Consider the following 27,762-nt stretch of genomic DNA (forward strand, 5'->3'; position numbering starts at 1 on the left):
CTGATCTGCATTCTTCTTTCTCTGACCTAATGAGCTCTCAAATCCTTACAAACACCAGCTAATAGGATGCAAATTGCATATACCATCCAAATACAAAAGGCTTGCATGTTCCAATAAATTAGCTGATAATTAGGCTTCAAATTACTAATTAATTCAGTATGAAACATAGTCAAGTATGTGGCAAGTTTCTTTTTCCTCCCTTCAGAGGAATAACAATTTATAAGATGATAATTTTTAGAAAATTCGCCACATAATTAGCCTGCTACTTCATGGGACTAACCCCTTCTTTCAGAGTGTTTGTAATCAGGGTGTAATTATAGAGCTAGAGCCCAAGAAGGTCTGTAAAAGGTTTAATAAATAGAGGGTCTTACACCTTAATTTGGTAGTTCTCTCTGTCTCTGTCAGAAAGAGGAAATATCAAAGCAAAATTCTCCTCACAAATTCCTTTAAAGGGGTGTTTTAGGGTGCAAGTAACCAGTTTTGGAGGGCTTCCAGAAAAGAGAAGGGAAAGAGGTTGTGTGTCAGATAGAGTTTCTTGGACAAGATATGAAAAATAGTTCTGTTTTTGTGCCAGTGGTAACCTGAGTTAGCATTGTGATCTTGGCACTGATGTTGCCTTAAGAATTCTTGTCTGTAAACTGGCAGTGTTTTTTCTGTCTTATCAGATTAGAGTATCATTGATAAGACCCAATATGCTGCTAATTTAAACCACATTGAGAAAAGTTAAGTGTTTTCTGCACAGGCAGGTATTTCTTAATTCCTACACTAACTATCCACCTAAACATATATGTATATGTATAGATGCTTGCACCTATGCAGATACATGCATACATGGGCAATGTAGGCATCATATGTTACATATGGGGGGACAAATGTCTTCCAGTGAATTAGTAGGCCACAAAGTGAACTTGAACTATGAAGAAATAGGTGAGCTATATTCTTACTTCTTAAAGTAGCATCTGAACCTGAAGCCCTCTGGATGTTAAGCTGTCTAGTTTCCTAGGGGATCCCTACTCCTTGACACCAGCCCTCAATGTTGACTCTGCTTTACTTCCAGCTATCAAATATGGGGGGGGGGGGAATCTGCTAGCTGGAATCTCCAGAGTCATAGTTCTCATTTTAACAATACATCATCAGCAATTCTGAGACAAAAATAATCTTTCATAAGATAAAGAATGGGTAAAACCCAACAATTCATCTCAAAAGACAATTTGGGAAACAATGAGTTGATGGTCAAATACTTTTAGTCACTGTGAATGTAAAGATACTTACTCACCAGGCTGGGAGTATGGATCTAACTGTCAACGCCAATGTTCAGCAGAAAATCAATTACAGAAGCCAGACCTTCAACCTTCCACAATGGTCTTGGGTCCGTACTCCCAGAGAGTTAAAGAATAGGAAAGCTGTCAGGGGAGGTGATGGGATACGGAGGTCTGGTGGTGGGAATTGTGCAAAGTTGTATCCTCTTATCTTATGGTTTTACCAATGTTTCCTTTTTATAAATAAAAAGTTAAAAAAAGATACTTACTCACACAATGAGACAAATAACCAGATTATTAATGTCAATGATTAGAATTTCATTGATACCAAACAGCACAAACTGTTGATACTCAAGAAGAGAACTAGCATGTCTCTGAGAATCTATAATGGATTCTGTAGACCCCAGTTTGAGAAATACTGGAATGTTGGTTACCTTTCACTATGGCCCATTTGGTACCTCCTAGGGATTAATGACAATCATAATTATAGTTCTTACCAGGTGAAACTACATGCAGCTTATATGATGTTTTTCATTAATCGCAATACTAAATGTTGAATGTTACTATCAGCCTTTTAAATAAGCAAGGCAGAAATCCTTATCCCACTTTATAAATGTAGCAACTGAAGTTCAGGAATGTTATATTCCTGAGATGCACAGGAGGAACACAGGCACCCAGATAATGTGGTATGTCTCTTGGAAGCCTGTCAAATACCAACTCACCTGGGTATAAAAACAAGTTGACCAGCCTAACTCAATGACAAGTCACTTGAGCTATGAACAAGGCATTCTTAAACCTACATTAAATAACAACAATAATTATGGCAAGATAATTGTTATATTTCAATGCATATGTATTAAATTCTAGATATTACCGCACATGCAAATCTATTGAACACTAGTCTTTAAGGCTGATAAAGTTATACTCACTTTTAAGATGAAGAGACCAAGGTTCATAAAGATTAGTTCCCCCTTCACAATGTATATAAAGTAATGGAGCCTGGTTTCCCTAGTAGAACCTACAGAACCCCAAAGTCCAGATTTTTGAAATGGTGCCTTATATGTGCTCCACTTCTCATGAAATGTCCCTGTTGCAGTTAGGGAGCAGGGGTTCAAACCTGGGTCCTTGAACAGGTCCTTGTACATAGTATTATGCACACTTAACTGGGTGCACCACTGCCCAGCTCCCATTCCTGGTACTTCTCTGTGCCAAGTATCCATGCCATTCATGAATACTCTATGAATTTGCCTGGCATGAATGACAACATCCACAAGCAATACATACTCTACTAACCTACATTCTGAAGTGAAGGAGACTGAGTCACAGAAGGGTTGAATAGTTTGCCTGCCGTCAAACAATTAGCAGGTGAAAGAGCTAAGACTTGCCCAAAGTCTACCATATTCAGACATGTCCTCAGATCTGCCACCCTCTGAAATTCTGTATATGAATATTTTCTTGATAGAGGGATTATCCTTATGATTTTTCACCCTCCCAAAGTTTTTCCATCTTTCAGGCTTCACTGCTTCCATTGGGTAATCTTCATGGAGCTCTCAGGTTCACTTCTTTAGCTTTATAATTACTTAGAGAATACTGGACTTTCTCACTAGGCTTTTAGTAACTTAAAAATAAGACTCAGACTTGCATTATTTTCTACTGTAGTCCTGTGACTAGTATGTGATTGGCAATAGTAAGTACTCAAAAATGACTGAGTTAATAATTGACTGAAATATTTTCTTCTCCACCCCCAGTAGTTTCATATATGACTTAACTCATTTTCTATCAAATACTCAATAGATAACTACTATAGTCAGGTCCTATAATGCTTATGTTGATATTTTATTTTAAAAAGGAGCTTGTTGGATTCTTTTGTCTGATCCTCCCTCTGGATATGAAGGTTTTATCTTACAGAGGGAAATCATAGCTCGTCTCTAGTGAGCCACGGGTCTTTGCCAACTAGTAATCATTGAAAGGATGAACTTTTAATTGACCTTTGGTTTTTGCCTGAAATGGCCTGACCCAGTGTCCTGATAAAATCCAGTGAGAGTGAGGATAAAGGGACTCTGGAAAATCAATGAATTCCAGACCAAGCAGTCCACATCTGCACCTAGGCATTAATAGCTTAAAGTGTTACCATTTTATTAAAAATGCCCCTAAGAGGAAATGATTTGTGACACATACAATGCTTTGTCAACAGTAGATACCTATGGCGCATTTGCAGGTGTTCCAGTGTACAGTTACCTGCTTCATTAAGTTCAGATATACTTGCACAAGTTAACACTCGTGTTTAACTCAAATACAGATGGCATTTTAACAAATATAAGCTACAATTTTTATTGACTTTAGTAGAAGCATATAATCTCAGGTACTGTAGGAATTATATATGATAAGCATACTTTAAAAGTTTTGGCTCAAGTAGACAAGACAGGAAAACATAAAGACCACTCAACAGAGACTTGGTTATCTAAAGACATAACTAAATTCTTGTCTCAGTAATATTCTACAAATTTACATTTTTCTGTACCATGTGCACACACTAAAACTTTTCCATTACAGCTCGATGAATTATAAGAGAGAAATCTCCTAGTCTGAAAGCTCCCAAATGTTTTAGTTTAAAGCTGCATTTTAAAATGGAATATTGAGGAGAGTACCAGTGATTAAAATTAACAAAAAGCAAAGCTGCTTTGGGGGAGAGGCAACTGGAGGTTTAGAGCCCTGTTGTTCTGTCTTCCCCAGCTCAACAAGGTAGCTTCTTAAATGTCTGTGATTTATAAAACAGCTTGAAAGATCATCATTACAGCTATGACCCTAACTTAGTGGCAACAGATTAATATCAGGTATCACTAAAACCAAAGGTATATTGTTCAGGAGGTTCACGGCTGTCAGAAGTATGTGGTTGTCATCAAAATTGTTTTCCTGACACTTTTTATTTATGACTCAGTGCAGAATATATAGCAAAGAAAAAAATCAATTAAAAGAACTCTTGAATCTATAAGACAAAGGCTCTGAAGGCAACAAGATTTAAGTTTACAAGAAAAATCTGGGACAGCGGGGATATCATCTGTTGCTTTGTTCCTCAGTTCTGTGCAGTGGACACTGTGGGGACTACGACGATTGTCGGCAGGGAACTCACATTCTCTTGGGGCAGATGAGGGACTGTTGTGTTCTCTAGGGAAAAGTTGGAGTTCCTAAGAGAGAAAGTTTTGTGGTTTCTAGCCAACCACCCACATACAACAAAAGTTGAAGACAAACATCCAGGTCACCTGGAAACCTGCTAATCCCTGCTTAGTCTAACAAAGCAGCTTTTCCACATGCTGCATTGCTGACAAGAAGTTGACTAACCAAATGGAAGAAACTGGGGGCAAAGGAGTAGAGAGAGGGAGGAGGAATATACATAATGGACAGTCATTAGAAAACAAGCTTAGTCTATGACTTGTCATGATTATAATGCTTGCTCCCCCTTAACCATGCCTAACTGGGCTGAAGCCTCTCTGCTTATCTGAACCTCAGTTTTTTAATTCAAAAAACTGGAAAAGCAGTTATCACTGCACAGGACATGGATATTATGAGATAAAGCAAAATGTTCATCAACACAACTCATTACATAGCATATATACCTGACACATACTAGGTTCTGTGGTTGCTATTTTTTATTATTTTAGCAAATGTCTGCCATCTGAGACTTCTTCCTGTTTTATGTTTATGGTCTGCCCTCCAGAACTTCAGAAAATAAATTTCCCCACCCCTACCCTGACAGTCCTTCTGACTTTAAAATATATCATTCACTCATTCTATTAGTCTTTTTGTGGGTTTTAGGTTGATCATCTCTACTTTCTTTAACAAGACATTCCAAACTGCACTTCCTTAGAATGGTCCTTTCTAAAGAGCTTCCATTTAAGAATTCATCTGACAATTTGGGGAAGCATGCCCTGTTCTGTCAATACTTTCATATATATTAACTGCAGGTTCTTTGATTTGTTCTCATCTTACCTCTTTTTCCATTTCTAGGGGATGACACAGAGGGAGTCTTTCCCTGACTCAGGTCCTGTTTAATAAATTTCTTTTCTTATCTCTTTCCTTTAATGGGGCTTGAGTCTCCTTCTTTTAACATAAGCAGCATCTACAAAAGTGGGGTGATGGAGGTGAATAGGTTGGATGTGACCCTATGAAAGAATCCCAGGGAGAAAGAAAATCCAGCTTTAAAGAAAAAGCTTTTCATCCTTGCAAATATATGTACCTATGTATCTGTCTCTTCTCCCCTCTGGTGTCCAATTCTTGTCCCTGGTATTCAAACAGTTCTAGCAATGTCTAACCTCTCTTGATCTTATTATAATGATGATGGTCAATGTGATGATAATAAGAAAAGGTAACATTAATTAGGCACTCATAGTATGCCAGACACAGTTTTAACTGAGCAAATATATTCTGTTCAGTTTAATACAAATTCTGTTTGCAAGTACTAGAATATCTGCATTTTTAAAGACAGAAAAAAAAACCTGAAGCTCAAAGAGATTCAATAACCAGTAAGCATATCCAATCAGTTCTTCAGTTTCTAGATATAAGTGGTCATTAATTGCATAACAATGGTCCACAAATTATGCTTAAAGCATTTTCCAAACAGTCACAGTTTAAGTGAAGGCATATTCAGTGTAGTATTAGTGCTAAATATCTCTGAATATCATCTTTATTTGAAATGCTTTTCCAACCTAATCTTTTAAAAAGAATAAATGATATGTGATAGATTAAATATATTAACTATGCTAGTTAACTGAGCTCTTAGTAAGTCTATTCAAATGACAGATCAGCACTGCACTGTCTCCTATGACAGATCAGCACTGCACTGTCTCCTACAATAAGTAAATTGAGTGCAGAGCTGAGTCTCACTTCATTCTATAATCAGCCATGCAGGCTTAAACCACTGTTATTCACTCTAGACCTTAGTTCCCGTCTCTGTACAATCAGGGGTTTGGCCTGATCCCCAAAATCTTTTATACAGATAAGAGATAACGAAATTACATATAGCCCATGAGTTAAATCCAGCTGCCACCCTATTCTGTTAAGTTCATGAGCTAGAAAAGGTTTTGACATTTTTAAATCAATGCAAAAATTAAAAAATGAAAAGTCTATGAAATTCATATCCCAATGTTCATAAATAAGGCATACTGGGTTACAGCCATGCTTATTCACTACAGTTGTCTAGTGTTGCTTTCATGCTATAAAAGACAATTTTGCTACAAGGATAGCAAAACATAAAACATCTAACCAGTCTTCGGAGAGACTGGTATCATGAAGAGTATATAGCCCAGTATATTCTTCTCTAAGGGTTCCTTCATGGCATAAACCTATATTTGAAGGTCACTGATCTGAAGAATGAGACTTTGAACCTGGATTATTAGTAGCGTTATCCACACTTATATTTTTTGAGACTCTCTACTTGGGCAATCTGGGTACACCATCCTAAAACTAAATTCAAATGCTCTTCCACTGGTGAAACAGTGTTACATACTAACAAGAAGTCAGAGTTTATGGCTGTGTGATCTCAGGAGCATCACTAACAAGTCTCAGAGACACACCTCCTCAACATAAAATTGCAATGGATACCCACTCACTCATTTATGCAAATAATTTGGCATAACTCTGTATGCTTACCCCTCTGGATTATTTGGGGAATTAAAAAGTACTATGTACATTAAACATCTACCAGGATGCCTTGCTTAGTGTGAAAGGTTGGGTAATATATAAAATAAATCTAAGGGTGACTCTAATTCTTATTTTAACTTTTTATTTTCAAATTGTAGTAACCTTGTAATTCTGAATATATTGTCTATATATCTATAAAATTTATATAGAGTGACATTTTTCCATTACCATCAATTTTGCTAATCCTCTGAGCAATGTTTCTAAAATTATGTAACTATAGAGTATACCACGATTCATGATAATTAATTCCAGATAAAGAGATTAAAGCTAAGCAGACTCAGTGAATGAAAGATCTTTCCCTGACCTTCCACTGTCACTCTCTTACTCACTTACCAAGGGCTAATTGGTCCTTAGCCAGCAAGGGACATCAGGATTATCTGAGAATAGGATCCTTCATTTTGTTATTAATAGCTCTCAAAAGGAAATCTATTTATGTGGAAAGACATAACAGAAGGGTATAAAATGAAAAAAATAAATGCTTCCTTCCTCCAATCTTAAACTTCTTAGTAAGAACTCATTTGACTTTTTCTGTGTTTAGTTTTTCCAGTAATCTCATTTACATTCTATATAATGTGGCTGTCTCTTTTACTTGCTTTATTACCTTTAATCTCATCTGTGATTCCCTATTAGAAAAAAAGTGAATCATCTCATAATAACCATTCTATTCTGTCTTTAATATTTGTTAGTTATGCTATTATTTGAAATTATTCTAATGAGTATCTTCATAATTTTAGTATACAGAGTTTGATTTGTAACTCATGAGTATTAGAGGCTTACACTATTTCTCCTCTGGACTACTGAACAGCAATATGTATGAATGTTTTCATCAAAAGCTCCCCCAAGATGATTTGACACATTCTCAAGTTAATGACGTGTTTTGAGACACTGCAGTCTACCATCAGTGTATTGACTTGGAGGAAAATAGTAAACAGGGATATGCCTTATGCCACCCTTATATCAGTCACAAAGAGGATAGTGAGAAGTACCACCCAGGTGTAGGCAGGAATGCAGTGGCTTAAGTGTTCCATGAGCTCACACCTCACAAATTCCCAGGGAAGATAATCTAAATCTCCTCTGAAAAGAGCCATCTGGTCTATCTCTGCAGAGAGCAGTGGAGGAAAGATAGGCTTAGGAAGCCTTGGTTTTCATGCTGAATAAGTTGAAAAAGGAAGTGCTTTGTGGGTTAATTTGATTTTTGCTTAGCAGTCACAAAACACAGAGCAATGGACTAAATATTTGAAAGAATATCACAAAAATATCAAAATGGTTCAAAGAGAATAGAGATACTAATCCTTAAACTAAAGCTTAAACCTATAACAAAACATCATTAGCCATGTGGCATCCTTGTACAATATCATATAATTAATAGCAGATAAATTAAAATGTCCTAATTACTAAATATTTCCCCACACAATTTTTTTAATAAAATGGCAACAGAAATTAGAAAATGACTTAATTAAACCTTCCTTAATGAGCATTCTCAAAGGAATAGTGAGTTAGATTTTTCAGTTAGCTGGTGGGAAAATAGTTCACACCTTTATGTCATTTTTTAGTTAAGAACACTATATTGGCAGAGTCAATTTTCCTTCAATGTGGAAAAATTAAGGCTAGCAACTACAGAGATTCATTTGTTAGTGGTTAAGGGCATTTTAAAGATTCAAGATTATATAATTCAGCATGAAACCTAACAATGAAGGGAAATGTTTAGCTATTAGATGAATTCTATTTTTTTCTACTTGGAGTTAGTCCCTAATCTTGTTTCTTTTACCAAATCATACATATGAACTTATTTTAACATCCTTTGTCCTTTTCATCTCAGGGGAGGGTCATCATTAAGGTTAGGCACTATGCAACTGAAGTTTGGCTACTCTCAGCCCTCAGTCACAAAGTCTAGTGATGGAGTGGAGTGACATTTACGTTTGAACAAACTCTATCATTTCCTTAGCCCCCATTAAGTTCAAACTGGGACCATTCAGCACAAAATGCACAAGACCTTATTACAGATCTCTTAGCAATAGCATTTGATTGTGGGAAGTGATTTCCATTTCATTTTCTCAACAGTTATTTCGTGAACAAGATGTTCTTTTTTATTTATTTTTATTTAAGAAAGGATTAATTAACAAAACCATAAAGTAGTAGGGGTACAACTCCACACAATTCCCACTACCCAATCTCCATAACCCACACCCTCCCCTGATAGCTTTCCCACTATCTATCCCTCTGGGAGCATGGACCCAGGGTCATTGAGGGTTGCAGAAGGTCTGGCTTCTGTAATTGCTTCCCAGCTGAACATGGGCGTTGACTGGTCGGTCCATACTCCCAGTCTGCCTCTCTCTTTCCCTAGTAGGGTGGGTCTCTGGGGAAGCTGAGCTCCAGGACACATTGGTGGGGTATTCAATCCAGGGAAGCCTGGCCAGCATCCTGGTGGCATCTAGAACCTGGTGATTGAAAAGAGAGTTAACATATGAGGCCAAACAAATTGTTGAGCAATCATGGGCCCAAAGCTTGGAATAGTGGAGAGGAAGTGTTAGGGAGGTACTCACTGCAAGCTCTAGTGTACTTCTGCTTTCAGGTATATATTTTGCAATAGTTTATGGATACATGTGAACATAAGCTCTCTCTCACAGAAAATGGTGTATATCTAGGTTATGGGACTTTGTTAGAAAGTGAACCACCTGAGATGAAATTAGAGTGTACTATAAAAGGAAATGTCTCACCCGAGTAATGAAGCTGAAGGGTTGTCATTCCACTCGTGAAGTCTCTGGACACAGTCTGAGGTGAAGCATGTTGAGGTGGCAATCATTGCATTGGTTAGGTTGTGATCGGCGGATGCAATATTATTTGATATGGATTGGGAGAGGCATACGGGAAAGTGGGCCCTATCCAAGGGTTCCAGGACTGGGGGAAGTAGGGGCTCTATAGTGGCGATGTGAGGTTCCTGCTGTCTTAGGATTCAAAAAGACAATCGATAGTTAATGTTATCATCACATTATTTGGTAATTGGGTTAACTTTGAAAAGTCCTTTTGTACGGTATCCAGTATCTTGTATATAGCTGTACAATTGGATGCTTCTAATCTACTTGGTCTAGGATTTTGAGAGAGTCTGCATATCAAATACACAGCCTATATATTAAAAAGATTCAGTTTGTGTTTTGAAACACTTTGAGACATACAATTTATTTTACCCCTCTCATACTAATTAACTAGTGATTTATATGTCTACATTTTGCTAGGAGTGTACATAAACACCATTCCCACCACCAAAAGACTGTGACCCATACCTCCCACCCACTCCCACCCCCCACTGGCCCAGGAAGCTGTATGTCTACCCCTCACTGCAGGGTTTTTACTTTGGTGCCATACTTACAATTTGGTCAGGTCCTGCTTTTAGTTTCCCTTTCAGATCTTTTTGCTCAACTTCTGTTGATGAGTGGGATCATCCCATACTCATCTTTATCTTTTTGACTTAGTTCACTTAACATAATTTCTTCTAGCTCTGTCCAAGATGGGTCAGAGAAGGTGGGTTCATTGTTCTTGATAGCTGCATACTATTCCATTGTGTATATATACCACAGCTTTCTCAGCCACTCATCTGTTGTTGGGCACCTGGGTTGCTTCCATGTTTTAGCTATTATGAATTGTGCTGCTATAAACATAGGAGTACACACCTCTTTTTGGTTGGGTGTTATGGAGTCCTTGGGGTATAACCCCAGGAGAGGAATTACTGGATCATATGGAAGGTCCATGTCTAGCCTTGTGAGAGTTTTCCAGACTGCTCTCCACAGAGGCTGGACCAAATTACATTTCTACCAGCAATGTAAAAGGGTTCCTCTGTCCCCACATCCTCTCCAGCATTTGTTGCTACTGTCCTTTTTGATGTATGCCATTCTTACAGTAGTGAGGTGGTATCTTAGTGTTGTCTTAATTTGCATTTCTCTGACAATCAGTGACCTAGAGCAGTTTTTCATATGTTTGTTAGCCTTTTGAATCTCCTCTGTAGTGAATGTTATGTTCATATCTTCTGCCCATTTTTGGATGGGGTCATTTGCTTTTTTGGTGCTAAGTTTGCTGAGCTCTTTATATATTTTGGTGATTAGTTTCTTGTCTGATGTCTGGCATGTGAAGATCTCCCATTATGTGAGGGGTCTCTCTGTTTGTTTAATAGTTTCTTTGGATGTGCAGAAGCTTTTCAATTTGATGTAGTCCCATTGGTTTGTTTCTGATTTAGTCTTCCTTGCAATTGGGTTTGATTCATCAAAGATGTCCTTGAGGTGTAGGTGGGAAACTGTTTTACCAATGTTTTCCTCTAAGTATTTGATTGTTTCTTGTCTGACATCTAGGTCTTTGATCCATTTGGAGTTGATTTTTGTTTCTGGTGAGATAAAGTGGTTCAATTTCATTCTTCTGCATGTTACAACCCAGTTTTCCCAACACCATTTATTGAAGAGAGCCTCCTTTTTCCATTTAATCCTTTGGGCCCCCTTATCAAAGATTAGATGTCCATAGGTGTGGGGATTTATTTCTGGGCTTTCAATTCTGTTCCACTGGTCTGTGTGCCTATTTTTGTTCCAGAACCATGCTGTTTTGATGATGATGGCTTTATAATATAGTTTAAGATCTGGGAGTGTGATGCCTCCATTTCTGTTTCTTTTCCTTAAGATGGTTTTGGCAATTCTAGGTGTTTTCATGTTCCAGATAAATGATTGTAGTGTTTGTTCTATTCTCTTAAAGAAGCTTGGTGGAACTTTGATGGGAATTGCATTAAATTTGTATATGGCTCTGGGAAGAATATTCATTTTGATGATATTTATTCTTTCAATCCATGAGCATGCGATATCTTTCCATTTCTTGGTATCAGTTTCTATTTCCTTGAGTAGCGACTCATAGTTTTCAGAATACAAGTCTTTCTTTCTTTGGTCAACTTTATTCCTAGGTATTTGATTGATTTTGCTGAAACAGTAAATGGGAGTGATTTCTGGATGTCTTCTTGTTCAGATTTAGTGTTTGCATAAAGAAATGCCACTGATTTTTGTACATTGATTTTGTAGCCTGATACCTTGCTATATTGCCTAATAACTTCCAGTAATTTTCTGCTGGATTCTTTAGGTCTTTCTATGTATACTATCATATCATCTGCAAATAGTGAGAGCTTGACTTCTTCTCTTCCAATCTGTATTCCTTTGATTTCTTTCTCTTGGCTGATTTCTATGGCAAGAACTTCCAATACTATGTTGAAGAGTAACGGTGACAGTGGACAGCCCTGTCTAGTCCCCGATCTGAGGGGGAATGCTTTCAGCTTCTGTCCATTGAGTATGATGTTGGCTGTAGGTTTGCTATATATAGACTCCACTATCTTGAGAAATTTCCCATCTATTCACATTTTTAGTAGAGTTTTGAGCATGAATGGGTGTTGGAGTTTGTCAAAAGCTTTCTCTGCATCTATTGAGATAATCATGTGGTTTTTGGCTTTGCTTTTATTGATGTGGTGAATGACATTGATTGACTTACAGATGGTGAACCAGCCTTGCATTCCTGGGATGAATCCCACTTGGTCGTGATGAACAATCTTTTTGATATGTTGCTGTATCTGGTTGGCCAAGATCTTGTTTAATATTTTGGCATCAATGTTCATCAGAGATATTGGTCTGTAGTTTTCCTTTTTTGTTCTGTACATATCAGCTTTTGGTATCAGGGTGATGTTGGCTTCATAGAAGGTGGAAGGGAGTATTCCTGTTTCTTCAATCTTATGGAATATCTTAAGAAGTATGGGTACTAACTGTTTCCTGAAAGTTTTGTAGAATTCGTTTGTGAAGCCATCTGGTCCAGGACTTTTGTTGTTGGGGAGATTCTTAATAAAGGTTTCAATTTCTTTGTCTGTGATTGGTGCATGTAGATTTTGTAGTTCTTCTTGGTTCAGTTTTGGAAGGGCATATGTTTCTAGGAATTGTTCCATTTCTTCCAGATTCTCTAGCTTGGTGGCATATAGTTCTTTATAGAAGTTTCGCAGGATTCTCTGGATTTCTGTGGTGTCAGTTGTGATATCTCCTGCATCTTTTACAATTCTATTAATTTGAGTCTTTTCTCTTTTTTGTTTGTTGAGTCTGGCTAGGTGTTTGTCAAATTTGTTTAATCTTTCAAAGAACCAACATTTGGCTTCATTGATCTTTTGTATGGTTCTTTTATTTTCGATGTTGTTTATTTCTGCTCTATCTTTAGTGATTTCTGTTCTTCTGGTTGCTTTAGGGTTCCATTGTTCCTCTTCCTCTAAGTCCTTGAGGTGTGCAGTAAGGTCGTTCATTTGAGCTTCTTCTTGGTGTCTAATATGTGATTGTATGGCTATAAGTTTCCCTCTCAGTACTGCTTTAGCTGTGTCCCATATGTTTTGATAGGTTGTGTCTTCATTTTCATTAGTTTCCAGGAACATTTGAATTTCCTGCTTGAGTGAGTCTCTGACCCAGTGGTTGCTAAGGAGCCTGTTGTTTAGTTTCCAAATTCTGTGTCATTTAATAATTTTCTGTTTGTGGTTATATGTTTGTTCTACTCCATTGTGGTCTGAGAAGATACTTAGGATGATTTCAATGCTCTTGAATTTATTGATGCTGTCTTTGTGGCCTAACATGTGGTCTATCCTCGAGTATGTGTTATGTGGATTTGAAAAGAAGGTATATTCCAGTTTTTTGGGGTGGAGGAGTCTGAAAATGTCCAAGAGGTCTAGTCTGTCGATCTCTTCATTCAATTCTATTGTATCTTTATTGGTTCTCTGCTTTGTTGATCTGTCTAAGTGTGAGAGTGGGGTATTGAATTCTCCCATTATTATTGTATTACTATTGATGTATTTTTGAAATTCATTCAGTAGGTGCTTAATGTATTTAGATGGTCCCTCACTGGGTGCATAGATGTTAATAATTGTTAAGTCTTCTTGGCTTATTTATTCTCTAATCATTATGTATTGTCCTTGCCTACTTTTTTTACTTTATTTAATTTAAAATCTATCGTGTTGAAATGAGAATGGCTGTTCCTGCCCTTTTTTGTGGTCCGTTAGCCAGTATGATAGTTTTCCATCCTTTCACTTTAAGTCTGTGTTTATCTTGTTGTGACAGATGGGATTCTTGCAAGCAGCATATGGTTGGGTTATGTTTTCTGATCCATCCCCCCACCCTGTGCCTTTTGATGGATGAGTTTAAGCCATTGACATTTATTGATATTATGTATTTAATGTATTGTAGTGCCATTGTTCCAAAAAAAAAAAAATTTTGTTTGCTCTGATATATTGCAAGTATTATAGTGATGTTCTTGTTTATAAGAGGTCTTTTAGAACCTCTTTCAGGGCTGGCTTGGTGATGGTTGCCTCCTTTAACTGTTGCTTATCTAAAAAGGTTTTGATCCCTCCATCTAGTGCATGAAAGTCTAGCAGGATATATTATCCTTGGTTGAAACCCTTTTTCATTCAGGGCTCGATAGATATCTTGCCACTCCCTTCTGGCTTTTAGAGTTTGAGTGGAGAAGTCTGCAGATAATCTTATGGGTTTTCCCTTGTATGTGACTTTTTGTTTCTCTCTTGCAGCCTTTAGGATCCTTTCTTTATCCTTACTTCTTCTCATTGTGACTATGATGTGTCTTGGTGTCTTCAGGTCTGGGTTGATTCTGTTTGGTACTCTCTGGGCCTCTTGAATCTTGATGTCCTTTCTGTTATTAGGTCTGGGAAGTTTTCTTCTATTATTTCCTCTAGAATGTTTGCTTCCCCTTCCTCTCTTTCTTCCTCTAACAGGCCAATTATATGAATGTTACTCCTTTTGAGATCATCCCATATGTCTCTGTTGTTGTTTTCAGTGTCTCTCAATCTCTTTTTAAGCTCTTTCACCTCTTTCTTTATTTTCTCTAACTCATCCTCTGTCTGACTAATTCTGTTTTCTGCTTCTGTTAGTCTGCTTTCCCTTGCCTCAGCTTCTTTCTTCATTACAGCTATTTCAGCTTTCAGTTCTCTAATTGCCTCAAGATAATCAGTATTTTCCTTGGGGGTCTCAACTGTTGTTTCCCTAATACTGCTATTCCTTTCCTCCAATGTTGTTTTCATTTCTGTGATTAATAAGTTTATTATTGCTTGCATACTTTTCTTATCTACTGATTGCACAAGGGGCAAGAGGAAAAAGAAGAAAGGAAGGAAGGGAGGGAGGAACAAAAGGATGGAGAGAAGAAATAAATGAAAAGAAAGTTTCATAGTTTTAGAATGATCAGCCTTACTCAGTCTATGTAAGGAAAGAGCACAGGGAAAGTGGTCATCATCAACATGGTGCCCACAAAAGCTCACCCCTAAGGAATTTCATCTTTTCTCAATAGGTAGGCTGCCAGAGGAGACAATTCCCTCCTTATGCTTCTATTTTTTCTTGTATCTGTGGTGTTAATATTCTAGTCGCCATTCACTGACCACTCAAACCACACACCACATGTGACATTGTGTTTCATATTCTCCCCAACCTACTAACTCCCATAAATCAGAGAAGAAATCATCTAGACACTTAGTCCAAGGGGGGTGTAACTAATGCTGTGAGCAGCAGATATGCCCTTCAAGCAGGCATGACAAGCACCAAGCAGACTATTCAGCTCCACTGTGTGAGCTTTGTATACAAGCCAAGGGTTGACCATATTCAGAATGGAGAAAAATACTGCGTTTCCTCTAACCCTGTGATTCTGTAGCCTGGTCAAACAGATTCATCTCAGTGGCATGCTCTGACCTCTTTCCTTCCTCTCTGCACAGGGCTTCATGGACATTGACTTAAATAAATTCAAGGAGAGTGGTGCAAATGTGACAGGATTCCAGCTGGTGAACTACACAGACACCATTCCAGCTAAGATCATGCAGCAATGGAAGAATAGCGATGCTCGTGACCACACCAGAATTGACTGGAAGAGACCGAAGGTGAGTGGATGAAACAAATAACAGAGGACTAGCCTACTACCCTTACTGCCCTGGACTTGTAGGTAGTCAGTCTTTAGAAGATGAGAGAATCGCGCAGAGCAACCTTAGAGTTAAGGACACTGTATCCATAAATATACTGCAAAGGTCAGACAATGCAGAATGACAATGGTTTTAACAAGAAACAAGTTTAATATTTCTCTCATATTAAAAAATTCGGTTGTCAGCAATGTAGGGCTTACAGAATAGTCTCACCAGTATTAAACACCCAGGATTCTTCTAAGCCCTTGTTCTTCTATCCTCAGTAGATGGCTCCTACATTGTAGTCCAAAATTACTGTCAGGTTTTTCAGTCACTTATTCAGTATTGTACTCAGCAAGAAGGAAATATAGTAAATGGAAAGCACTACGACTTCCTCTAAGGGCCCTTTCCCATAATCACATACATGTTTTCTAATGTTCACATCTTAGAAACCTAATGCCAACTAACAGCAAGGAAAGCAGGAAAAATGGTGTCTCTATTCTGAGCAGGACAACAGTGTTAGGTAGCTCCAGGTGGGTGCTATTTGCATTCATCTCTACGTCAATAGAACCTTCTTGAGTTGTGCAGTAAACTGGTCTTTATTCTAGTCAGTCTAGCTGAGCAATGCCCAACATGTCTCTGACATGAGTCTCAACCCTAATTCTCACACAGACTCTTTCTCACTTCCAGAAGTACAGACTAAATCTTGCTGCCAAAATCTGTTTTGTTTGCTATTTTATAATGTTTTAAAATATGGAGAACATGTAATTATTCTTTATCTTATCACCTCAGCTTGGCAGTGAATGTGTAGAATAGTGCCAAGAAGCATTTTGAAGCCCAGTTTGTTTATCTGGAACAAAGTTTCAGTGACTCTATTTTGTCAATTGGTCAATTTCTTCTAGTGAGCAGTAGGTCACATGCTTGATCAATGTGATTTAGCAATTCAAAAATGAACACTTATTTCAATATGAGCTTAAGCAAACAAAAATCAGAGATGTGCCTTAAAGCAACCAGCAAAGCACAGAATACTTGATTAACATATGAATACCCATCCCACTCCCAGAAGACTGGGGGCTGCAAAAATAACTACATACATATGTAATATATGCATCCACATTCTAGTATATTAGTAGTACAGAAACAGAAATAGAAACTATTGCAGTTAGTTATTACTATTACAACTAATTTCTAATATATAGCAATTTACACACACATTTTTAGAAGTGAGAGAATCAAGGTTAAACATTTAAAAATGCCTATATATTCATCCTACAACTTTTATTACAAACTTAGTATGTTCCAGAAACATGTCAAACATAAAGAAAGAAGGAATATGTGAGTTCTAGAGTCAGGAAATGGAGCCCTAGTTCGGTTTCTTCAATATCTCATATCCCCTTTGAGTCAAGAGTGGATAAAATTGAGCATTATGAATGAGTGCAAGGGAAAGTTTGCAGACTGTAACTTTACCACTTAGGTGGCTGTTGTGTCTTGATGTGGAATCATCAAGAGGTTATCCTTCTATTATTTGTTTCCTTTTCCATCACCAGAGATGGTAAAATTGACATGTCCTCTGGCTCTCAACTGCTAGCTACAAAACAGGGAAAACTGGTTTTCCATAAACTGCTTCAGATCTTGCAGATTTGTTTTTACTTATCTATGAATTCCCTCACATCCACCCTCACCTATCACAAGATTACACACAAAAATCTAGAGTCTGTGTTTCTCTTAAAAGTCACTACTGGACAGAGAGAAATGGAGAGAGGAAGGGAAAACAGAGAGGGGGAGAGAAAGACACCTCCTATCTAACAGCGACAACAACAATAATGACTACAGCAACAATAAAAAAACAAGGGCAATAAAAGGGGAAATAAAAAACAAATAAATAATTTTTTTAAAGTCACTACTGGAAAAACAGAACTTGCTATTCAGTAGGGCAATACAAACCAGGAGGTAGAGTAGTCATCCTCATGTGAGCGGCCACCCAACCTTTCTCCTTGTGCTCCCCACTCTCCCTGTGCTCACTCCCCTCATCCAGAAGCACATGTCCATACATAGTTCCCACTGCCTCCATCAACTATGACATCTGATTATCTCTCTACACCCCCCCACAGTACACCTCTGCACTCACCTATGATGGGGTGAAGGTGATGGCTGAGGCTTTCCAGAGTCTGCGGAGGCAGAGGATTGACATATCACGGCGGGGGAATGCTGGGGACTGCCTGGCCAATCCTGCGGTGCCCTGGGGCCAGGGGATCGACATCCAGAGAGCTCTTCAGCAGGTGAGACTGCAAGATTCACAGGAGCCTCAGGTGTGAACTTAGCTTCCAATTCAGGTACAATGTGGTTATCAAAAAGAAAGGAGACCCTGCCTAAAATTTGGACAACTCTTGCCTTGTGTTTGTGACTGCTGACACACATATATGTTCATGTAGGGGAAAAAATAGTATGGAATAGGGGTGGCAATAAGATAGCTCACCTGGTAGGGTGCCTGCTTTGCCATGTACACAAGCTAGGTTTGAGCTTCCTGTGAGAACTATAACATACAACAGTGGGGGAAACTTTGGTGTTATGGTGTCTCTCTCTCTCTCTCTTACTCTCTCTCTCTCTCTCTCCTCCTCCTCCTCTTTCCTCTCCTCCCCTCCCTTCCCCCCTTCTCTTCTCTTTTCCTCTACTCTCCTCTCTCTCTCTCATTTTCTATCTGAAAATATCAGCCTAGAATGGCAAAGCGGGGCTTTGCATTGCTAGGGAAATGCCAAAAAAATAAAAGTATGAAATGGGCTGGGTGGTAGTGCACCCAGCTGAGCACACATATTACAATGCGCAAGGACTTCAGTTCAAGCTCCCTGTCCTCACCTGCAGAGGGCAAGCTTCATAAGCAAAGAAGAAAGGCTGCAAGTGTCTTTCTTTCTCTCCCTCTCTGCCCCCATCCCATCCCTCTCAATTTCTTTCCTATCAAGTAAAAATTTTTTAAAAATGGCCTCAGGGAGTGGTACAGTCACCAGGTCTCAACAATAACCCTGGTGACAAAAAGGAAATAATATGGAATACCCATTCTTTGCTATATAAACATCTTATTTTCTGTTTATGTATTATTTTGAAAAAGCCAAGCTATTGGTTCTGTGTTTTTAAATTAAATCATAAATACAAAAGGAAAATCAGCTTAATTTTTTAGAGGCCTTGCCACCACATGGTGTAGATTTTTTAAAATATCGTCATTATCTTGGCACTCCATATGTATTTCATGTTAAAATGTTCCTAAGTCTTGCTGACCCTGTTTTCCTGCTTCTCAACATTCACAAGCATAATTTCGTTTGTACTTAAGAACAGTTATAGAACAGGAGCAGAAAATGACTGCTCCCACTCAAATCAATCAGCTATGCAAATATTCTAAGGCTGAATCAGATTCAGCAGTTAAGAATATAAATATTATGTTAGTCTGTGTCTGTGAACCAAACAGTGTTGCTTATGGCCAGGTATGTAACATCCTAGCTATGGAAGGCTCAGCATTCTCACCCTCAGAGTTTCTAGAAGTGTCAGAGTTTCCAGAAGTCTCTAGAAGTTTCTAAAAGCAACTTAACCCAGGGTGTGACTGTAGCATTCCTGACAGAAAGTACCATATGATGGCTTCAGGATAGAGGCTGCATTTCCAAAGGCAAGTGAGCAAAAAGGACAGCACTTCCCACAAGGACATGTCAAAGTACTAGGCAGAACAGGTTATTTTGGTATAAATGTCTCTGGGACTCCTCTCCCAGCCCTATGAAGTTTTGTGGATAAGACCAGGTCCACTTAAGGATTACATTCAACAGGTGAATCTGGGCTCCCAGGGGAAGCAAAAAGTATTTCTGAATGACAGAGAAATGTATAGCAAAATGTCCAACTATTCCCATTTATTTTCCACTGAATAGCTCTGGAAATTTTCACAACCTGAAGGAAGAGATGAGAGAGAAACCTCTCTAGTTGAGGAAAAGTTAATGTAGAAGAATATGTGCCATCAGTCGTTTGGAAGGAAACCAAGCAGCTGCCTGTTGACAAGGGAAGGAATGTCCTGGTATCACTCCAACAAATTTCCTGTACCTTCCCACAGCCCTGCTTATTTCTGGGGATGACCTCAACCCTCTAGGCAGCAAGAAAAGACTCAGTAAGTGACTATCAAAGGCACTGTGCCTGCAACCAGCTCATTTAAAATTCTCCTCCGGCCTCTACCATCCAGACAGATCATTGCAGTGTGAGGTTGGTGTCATCAGGTCCCAGGGACTTATCCTCAGCTTCAAACTCTTCTAGCTCTATTGAATCTCCTATCTTCAAGACATCTCATTAAGGATATTCAGACACCCTGAGACAGTGGTGAAACCCAGGAGTCTACTAGGAATATCAGGAAAGGGACCTGGGTTTTTTGTCCAACCAAGCTCCTGGCTGTCTGGGTGACCATGGAATCCTCTTACAAATCCTTACAGATTTTTTCATGATCCATGATAGTGGAGAGGTTGGAGAGTTGACTCTGTAGTCAAATGCCTTTAAGAATTCTAAGCATCTATGTTTGTTCTTGTGAGCAAGCCCACATCCTTCATGCTGTGATAGATTCTCCTCCCTCTGTTCTGCCTTTGGTGGGTTTTACAAGGAGGCAACTGCCTTAGTCATAGAATAATGACCTCCTGTCAATGGTTGGGGAGTCAGATTTCTGTGCCTCACCCTCTAGCATTCAGGCAGCTGCTTTCTGGGAGCCTACTGTGTGTGCTCTGTGAACCAGGCACTGGAGATGAGGAGAAAAATAGGACATGCTCTCAAATTATACACTCTCAGTGTCTGTAGAGAAGCACACACAAACAAAAATGAAAAATCATTACTGTCACCCTCATATCATTTATTCAAAGAGTTAACTTTTAAAATCCTTGTTTAGTGCCTAGAATCACAAGAATTTCTTGCTGAAAGAGGCTTTAAAATATTCTGATGCCCATGTCCTTTACATGATAAATGAAACAATCAGAGAGGACAGCAACCTGCCAGGAGTCACACAGCAGTTCAATGACAAAGGCTGGACCAAGCCTGACCCAGGAAACCTCCTGCCTCAGGTCACTCACTAATGCCAGAGCCCTTGCATATATGCACTGAATTCCATGTCTTTCCTACAGTCACAACCACTGTCCAGCCATTCTGCCCTCTAGATTCACTTCTGATATAGCTAAGCCTCTAGCCTATTATTCTTAACACCATAATAATCTAAACAAGGATATATGATGGGTCAGCTAATGTACAAAGCTCTGACATATCTAACATGTTTATTTATGTAATCAACAATACAACACACAGAGATGGTGAGTTTGATTCATTGTACCTTCCAAATGGAGAAAGTAAGCTTAAGAGATGTCAAAATATCTTCCCCAAGTCATGCTGTTAGTAAGTGGTGAAAGTGGGACTCTACCTACCCACCCTTCCCTGTTGTCTGAATCTGTGCTCTGAAGGCCCATCCAGTGGGAGAGCTATAGCCCAACCAGTAACCTGGACTAGGCAACTCTGGGCACCCCTACCCGCCCTTACCTGCTTTGATTTCCCAATAGTGCAGCAAAGACCCTCAGCCACCTGCTGTGTCTGAGATCAGGGAGTCATTTAGATTGTTAATGAGCCCACATCCCACAAGCCCCTGGCACTTGGGGAAAGAAGCAGCATTAAGACCCATGCTCTGACTTCTGGACCACATTAAATACATGATATCCTAAGTCAGGTGGTAGCATTGAGGGGCCCTTAGTCTTCTAAGGGTGTGATTAAATGAGCTTTGGATTCTTTACTTCAGAAAAATGTACATATATAACTTAGTATGAGCAGTAGCTGAAAGGACCACAGACATCCCTTGATGTCCACCCCAGGACTTTAGGTAAAGAATACCTGCCCTATGCAATGGTCATCCTATTCAGTCTCTGTGCTTGCCACTGTCACTAACTATTGAACACAAGAGAATGAAGACACACCCAGTGTTGTGGCTGGTGGGCTGAGAGAATTTAAGATTCAGTCCTGATTCAGCACCTAATTCCTATGTGAAGAAAAGTTCCTGGAAGGCAGCAACCATAAAGGGGTGACTGCTGGGCTACATAACAACTGACCTCTCACTGTCATGGACTGGACCATCAGAGTAGAGTGGGATGACCAGGAATGCAGACATTACAAGGTTCCCTATAAGAAGTCTGAGCTTTGAGGAAGGTGACCATATATAATTAGTGGCCAAATTTAAATGCTAAAGAAGAGTTATCATTGGCTCCTCTAGATTAAGAGATATGGACTCAAACATTCCAAGACATCTGAGATAGTAGACCATGCACAAATTAAAAGAATGATGCATTTGAATGAGAAATGATATTGGTTCTGGAGGGTCCAAGTGAATATGTACCCAGAAAGATAATCTAGGAACAGAAAAAAACAACCAGAACTAACTCTATCAACATCATTATCATCATTGCCACCTTCATCACCTAGAAAATGCTTGCATCCAAACAATAAACTAAAGCACCTCAGTTCTTTTCTTTTAGCCACCAGGAAACTGTAGGGTCTTGGTGCCTGCACAATGACTCCAACAATTCCAGTGGCCACATTTATTTTCCTTCTGTCCTTTAATTTCATTTCATTTTTTCCTCTTATTTTATTCTCTTCCCCCTCTCTCGTTCTCTTCCTTTGTTTCTTTGATAGGAGAAAGAAATTGAGAGAGGAAGGGAAAATAGAGGTGGCGAGACAAAGAAACACCTGCAGATCTGCTTCACCATTCGTGAAGCTTCCCTCCCCACCCCTTGCAGGTAAGAAGCAGAGGCTCAAATTCACATCCTTAAAAATAGTAGCTATGTAATCAACCCAGTGCAACAACCACCTGACACTCCTACACTTCAGTTCTTTGAGAAGAAAGCCAAGAACCAATAGGATCAGTGACTTGTCTAGCCTAACAGAAAATATGCACATACTCATATTACATACTACCAGTCCCTCCCTCTCCACCCTCCTCTCTCACACTATAATACATGTATTTCTGAAGTAATGGAACTGGAAATTTTCAGGAAAAAAATGAAAATAAATACACCTGATAGACATGACTGGTAACAATGGAGAGAGGGATTTATTTGAGGTCTAGGCCCATTATGTCTGTTTGGGAATCTCAGGACTCCCCGAATAGGGCCCCAGTTGATGGGGTGGCCTGATAGTGACTAAAGAGTCATCATTAAAGTATGCCAGTCTCTTGCCCTTACTCAGTTTTTGTAGTACTTGCTTTGCTAAGGTTAGCTTTGGAGTGAGTAAGAGAACTGTAATAGGAAGTAGGTAAGGAGGGTATCTAAGTCTAATTAGATATTATTCCATTAGGAACTTTATACTGACTCACTGCAGGCTATTGTGTGCTTTTGCTTTCAGGTATGTCTTTTGCCACAATGACCTTGGGTCCATACTCCCAGAGGGATAAATAATAGGAAAGCTATCAGGGGAGGGGATGGGATATAGAGATGTGGTAGTAGGAATTGTGTGGAGTTGTACCCCTCTTATCCTATGGTTTTGTTAATGTCTCCTTTTTAAATAAATAAATAAATAATAAATACACCTGTAGACCTCCTTTTGAGCCATTTGAAAAGGAGGCTAAACAGTGATTTGTTACATAACTATATATGTGTTGATTCAGGTAGAAACTGACCTCACTAGCCTTGGGAAAGCAGATATACGTATCAGCACTAGGGTGTGGTTTCTTATACATGAGCCAATAGTATAAAACCAGACTCATCCCTAATTTCTGAGTGGACCTGGATGGGATTCACTGGTCCTAAAGGCCAACCCTACGTCAACCACTTTACCCTCAACATGATTTTGAAGATGTGAAGTCTTAAAACTTTGATCTGACTCATTTGTAGATCATTCCCACATGGCATATTTGGATATTTAATACATACTTTGCTTTAACCAAGTGGACCCTGTTAAAAAGTCTTAAAGAATCTGATCCTAAGACAAGACTCTTTTATGTACTTGAGAATGTCCATACTTGGGAGTCATCTTGGGTGCAGGGATTTTGGGAACTAAAGATATAAACAGGCACTACACCAAGGTTCCCTGTCTACTCAGAGGAAGGCATAAGTCAAATTCAGGTCTCCCATTCCAGAACATTAGATTCTCAGTATTTTATTGCCTGGCTTCACAAATGAACAGAAACATCATATATCAGTACAGTCCAGGGCACCCTAGGATCGGCTCTGGTTCTGGACTCCCCCTAGCTTGCAAAGGAGACACATAAGATTTCCCCACTGCAGGCAAATTTTAACTTTTTTAACTCAATTGTCTGTGGATAATGGGACTTGTGGAGGTGGACACGATAAGGTACTTGATTGGAAATGATACAGCATTTTCTCAGTTTTGATCAATTATTGGTTTGCCTACAACATTGTATGTAAATAATTTTTAGAATTAATACATGTTTAGTAGAAAAGAGAGCTACGCTACCTGCTATGAGCAAGGAACAGAGAGACTTTTTCATATTCTTGTTACTTTAATTTGTGCTACCCCATTCCAGAGAATAGCCTTAGCTGTTTTATTTCAGGAAAGAAAAAAAAAAAGTGAACATGAGGTGTAACTTCTGAGATGACCATTCACTGCTTTGCTTTGTGTTCCAGGTGCGCTTTGAGGGTTTGACAGGAAATGTGCAGTTTAATGAGAAAGGACGTCGTACCAATTACACTCTCCATGTAATTGAAATGAAACACGATGGTATCCGAAAGGTAAATGCCAACTTTATTTCTAATCATACAAGGAGAGGGGAGTGAGTGAAAGTTGGGGCCAGTGACCCACTTTCTCTGGACCAGGTATCTTTGAAGACACTCATGCAACAAGTCTGGTACCAGTGCTGCCATTAGCCAGCTGGAACTTTGGGTGAATCAGTTCCTCTTTCTAAGATTTCACTCACTCAATGGTAAAATGGATTTAAAAGTCTCTTATATTATGTTACTTGTAAAGATTCAAGGGGTGGAAAAGTACATTGAAAATACCAAGTCCTGGATGTGCATAAAATGCATCTAAAGATTCATGGAGGTAGGTTGAGTCATTCAAGTTTATTCAGGATAATCCAAACCCTCATGAGACTTGAAACTTCAATCACAACTGCCACGACCCTTTTTACACCTAAGGGAACATGATTACTGGTTCTGAGATTAGAGGAAGACATTTCTGAGAGGTACTACCCTGCCCATGACAAATGTTGTTTCATACCTTCTCTATCATCAAACTTTTCCAAATAGCAACCACTTCTTTGTCCTTCTGTTCCCATAACACACTTGACTCCACCATATGTTACATCTTCTCCTACTATTATTTGTACATATCCTCTGTTCTACACTATGAGCAATAGGAAAACTCCAGTGCCCATTCCCATCTCTGATGAGCAAGTATCAAGGAACCAACTATAACAGAGTCACTGTCTTAGCTTGCACCAGATACTGGCCCAGGATACCCTAATAGGCTCTGAATACAGCTACTAAGAGCATAGCCACAACTCCTCAAATTTTTGTGCAAAGTTCATCACTATAGGTAGTTTTGACCCAGAAATGGTCCAAGACAGGGTACAATTGTGTTGTCCCTAGTTTTTCTGATTCCTGCACTAGAATATCTTCTGGGTTACTTAATTCTTACAGTCCTCAATCTCTGTACCTCTAAAATACATCAGTGCCTGATCACTGTTTAGTCAGTGTTACTTACTAATAGTAGATCTCTGAAGTCTGGAAAACACTAGCATAGCTTGTTCATTCCTTCAAAGTATTTGTTCTTTAGTGTAGTTATAAAGAATATCTACCTCCATGACATAGTTCTCCTTTCCTATATGGATAAAGTGAGGAAAAGAGCCCCAGAAGACTGCCTGAGGTTTCACTGAGTTTTTGGTTAACTTGGAACTTCAGTTCAATCTCTTAATAACCTAACTCATACCCATCAGTGTTTAGTAGACATTTCCAATGACTAGAGGGCTTGGGGAACACAGAGATTGTTGCTGTTTCCACAAGTGACCTCCTCCCAGGAACTTTTCCTGCCAGGTGCTGCGAAGAGGTGACATTACTTGCATTGCAAATGAAAACACTTGTGTTGCAAGTCTTGTCTGAAAGGCAGGAAAGTGGGTTGTCCCTACATAGAAAAATTATTGGCCTTGCAATTGAGCTGTCCCTCAGAATTCTCAAAATAGCTTTTTGACCTCAGGGGAAAAAAACTAGTGAAACAAACTGGCATGTCTATATAATATATAAATGTTTGTGTGCATGTCAAAATTAAAATATGGGGATGAAAATATAGTTAAAACAGGATGACATAAAGTCAGATTAAATTAGCAGTAGGCTGGATATAGTGGGAACACAATGGTGATGTAACAAGGAAGAAAAGAAGTCAGAGATTTATACCCAGTCTGGTCATTTATCCAGCAGAGTAGCCGTCAGAATATCTTTGAGTCTTCTGGATCTTTACAAAAATAGAGAGAAGTGACTGGATAGATAGATCAGTGGCAGTGCATGGGAACAGCATGCATAAATTCCCAAGTCAATCCCCAGTACCACATATGTGGGAGTGATTCTTATCTCTATCTCTGATTCATGTCCTCTCTCTCTCTCTCTCTCTCTCTCTCTCTCTCTTTCTCTCTCTCCCTCTCCCTCTCCCTCTCCCTCCCTCTTTCTCTCCCTCTCTCTTACCCACAGACACACACACACACACACACACACACACACACACACAGAATTAAAATGAGGGGCTGGATGCACAGACCCTGTGTCTTCTTGGATACTATATAGTACATGATAGTCCACTTGGATACTATATAGACCACACTCCCCCATGAGACTGTTATCACCCCTAGAAGTGGAGCTAGGGACCTTCACCAGCTGCTCACCATCTTTAAGTGTGAACTTCCCTAATCACAACTCCTAAAACCAAGAGTCTAAGCCATTTAAAATAAACCTAAGTCTTCCCTCAGAGATTTCTACAGCCTTCTTATCTCCTTAAGACTTGCACTTTATTAAGAATTTCCATGTATCAGTGGTGGCTGTGTATCATGATTAACAGTTTTTCAAAATTCAGTGAACATAATTATCTGGATACCTTGTTAAAAATGCAGATATCTCTGATATTTGCTGCTGAATTTCTACTCTTACAGAAAGAGAGGAAAGCTCAGGTATCTGCCCATTTGAAACACATATAATACCGACATCATGTGGGATTCATGGTGCTATTGTGGGTTGTTGAGAAACATCAACAGAGTGGTTTAAGTCTAGGTTTTAGAGGCAGACAGACCAGGACTCCATTTCTGCTTGACTGTTTACTGGCAAATGATCTTAAACATATCACTGATACACCCTGAGTCTGTTATATCATCTGTAAGAGGAAAGTTAAGTCTACTATTCCTCATAGAATTGCTGTCATAACTAAATGAAATGTTCATTTATCCCACTGACTTCAGTTATTCATACAGAAAAATATACTCTGATGGACACAAATCCATGAATGGGTATATAAGTGGGTAGGTGAGGGTGTTGGTTAAGTCTCCCTTCATATGGTCCTTCATAAGGATATTCAAGTTATCCAAAAGTTTCAGTTATCTAGCAGTACCAGCCCATGAAGAGGATAAATCACAAACAGAAATAACACACTAACCTTAAAATGCATGAGAAATTGGTTGTGTTTTATTTTTCAGATCCTAAGGCTATTTTCAAGTTGCTTTCCAATGACTAAATCCTTTCTTAGAATATGGGCTTAGCATCCTATGTTTACAGGGGATTTGACCTTCAGAAAATCAATTCTTCCACATCTGTGGCTTCAGGCCTTTTCCTCAATCAGTCCTAGCAAAATAATTTCTCAAGTTCAAGGATGACCTAGTTGTATGAATTTCAGTGG

The 27,762-nt window shown here is 38.9% G+C and overlaps 1 protein-coding gene across 8 annotated transcripts in view; it reads left to right on the top strand.

Moving 5' to 3' along the window:
• GRIA1 (glutamate ionotropic receptor AMPA type subunit 1) overlaps nucleotides 1-27,762 on the top strand; it is a 325,563-nt gene that overhangs the window by 199,269 nt on the left and 98,532 nt on the right. For all 8 annotated transcript variants that reach the window (XR_009551600.1, XM_060198022.1, XM_060198021.1 and 5 more), the window contains exons 6-8: nucleotides 15,712-15,873; nucleotides 18,003-18,170; nucleotides 24,516-24,620. Coding sequence is in view for 7 of the 8 variants with exons in the window: in XM_060198022.1 (XP_060054005.1) it covers nucleotides 15,712-15,873; nucleotides 18,003-18,170; nucleotides 24,516-24,620 (435 nt within the window). In the remaining variant the exon portion in view is untranslated. The remainder of the gene's footprint in view (nucleotides 1-15,711; nucleotides 15,874-18,002; nucleotides 18,171-24,515; nucleotides 24,621-27,762) is intronic.

This window comes from Erinaceus europaeus, chromosome 9 (assembly GCF_950295315.1).
Source record: "Erinaceus europaeus chromosome 9, mEriEur2.1, whole genome shotgun sequence".
NCBI lineage: Eukaryota > Metazoa > Chordata > Mammalia > Eulipotyphla > Erinaceidae > Erinaceus > Erinaceus europaeus.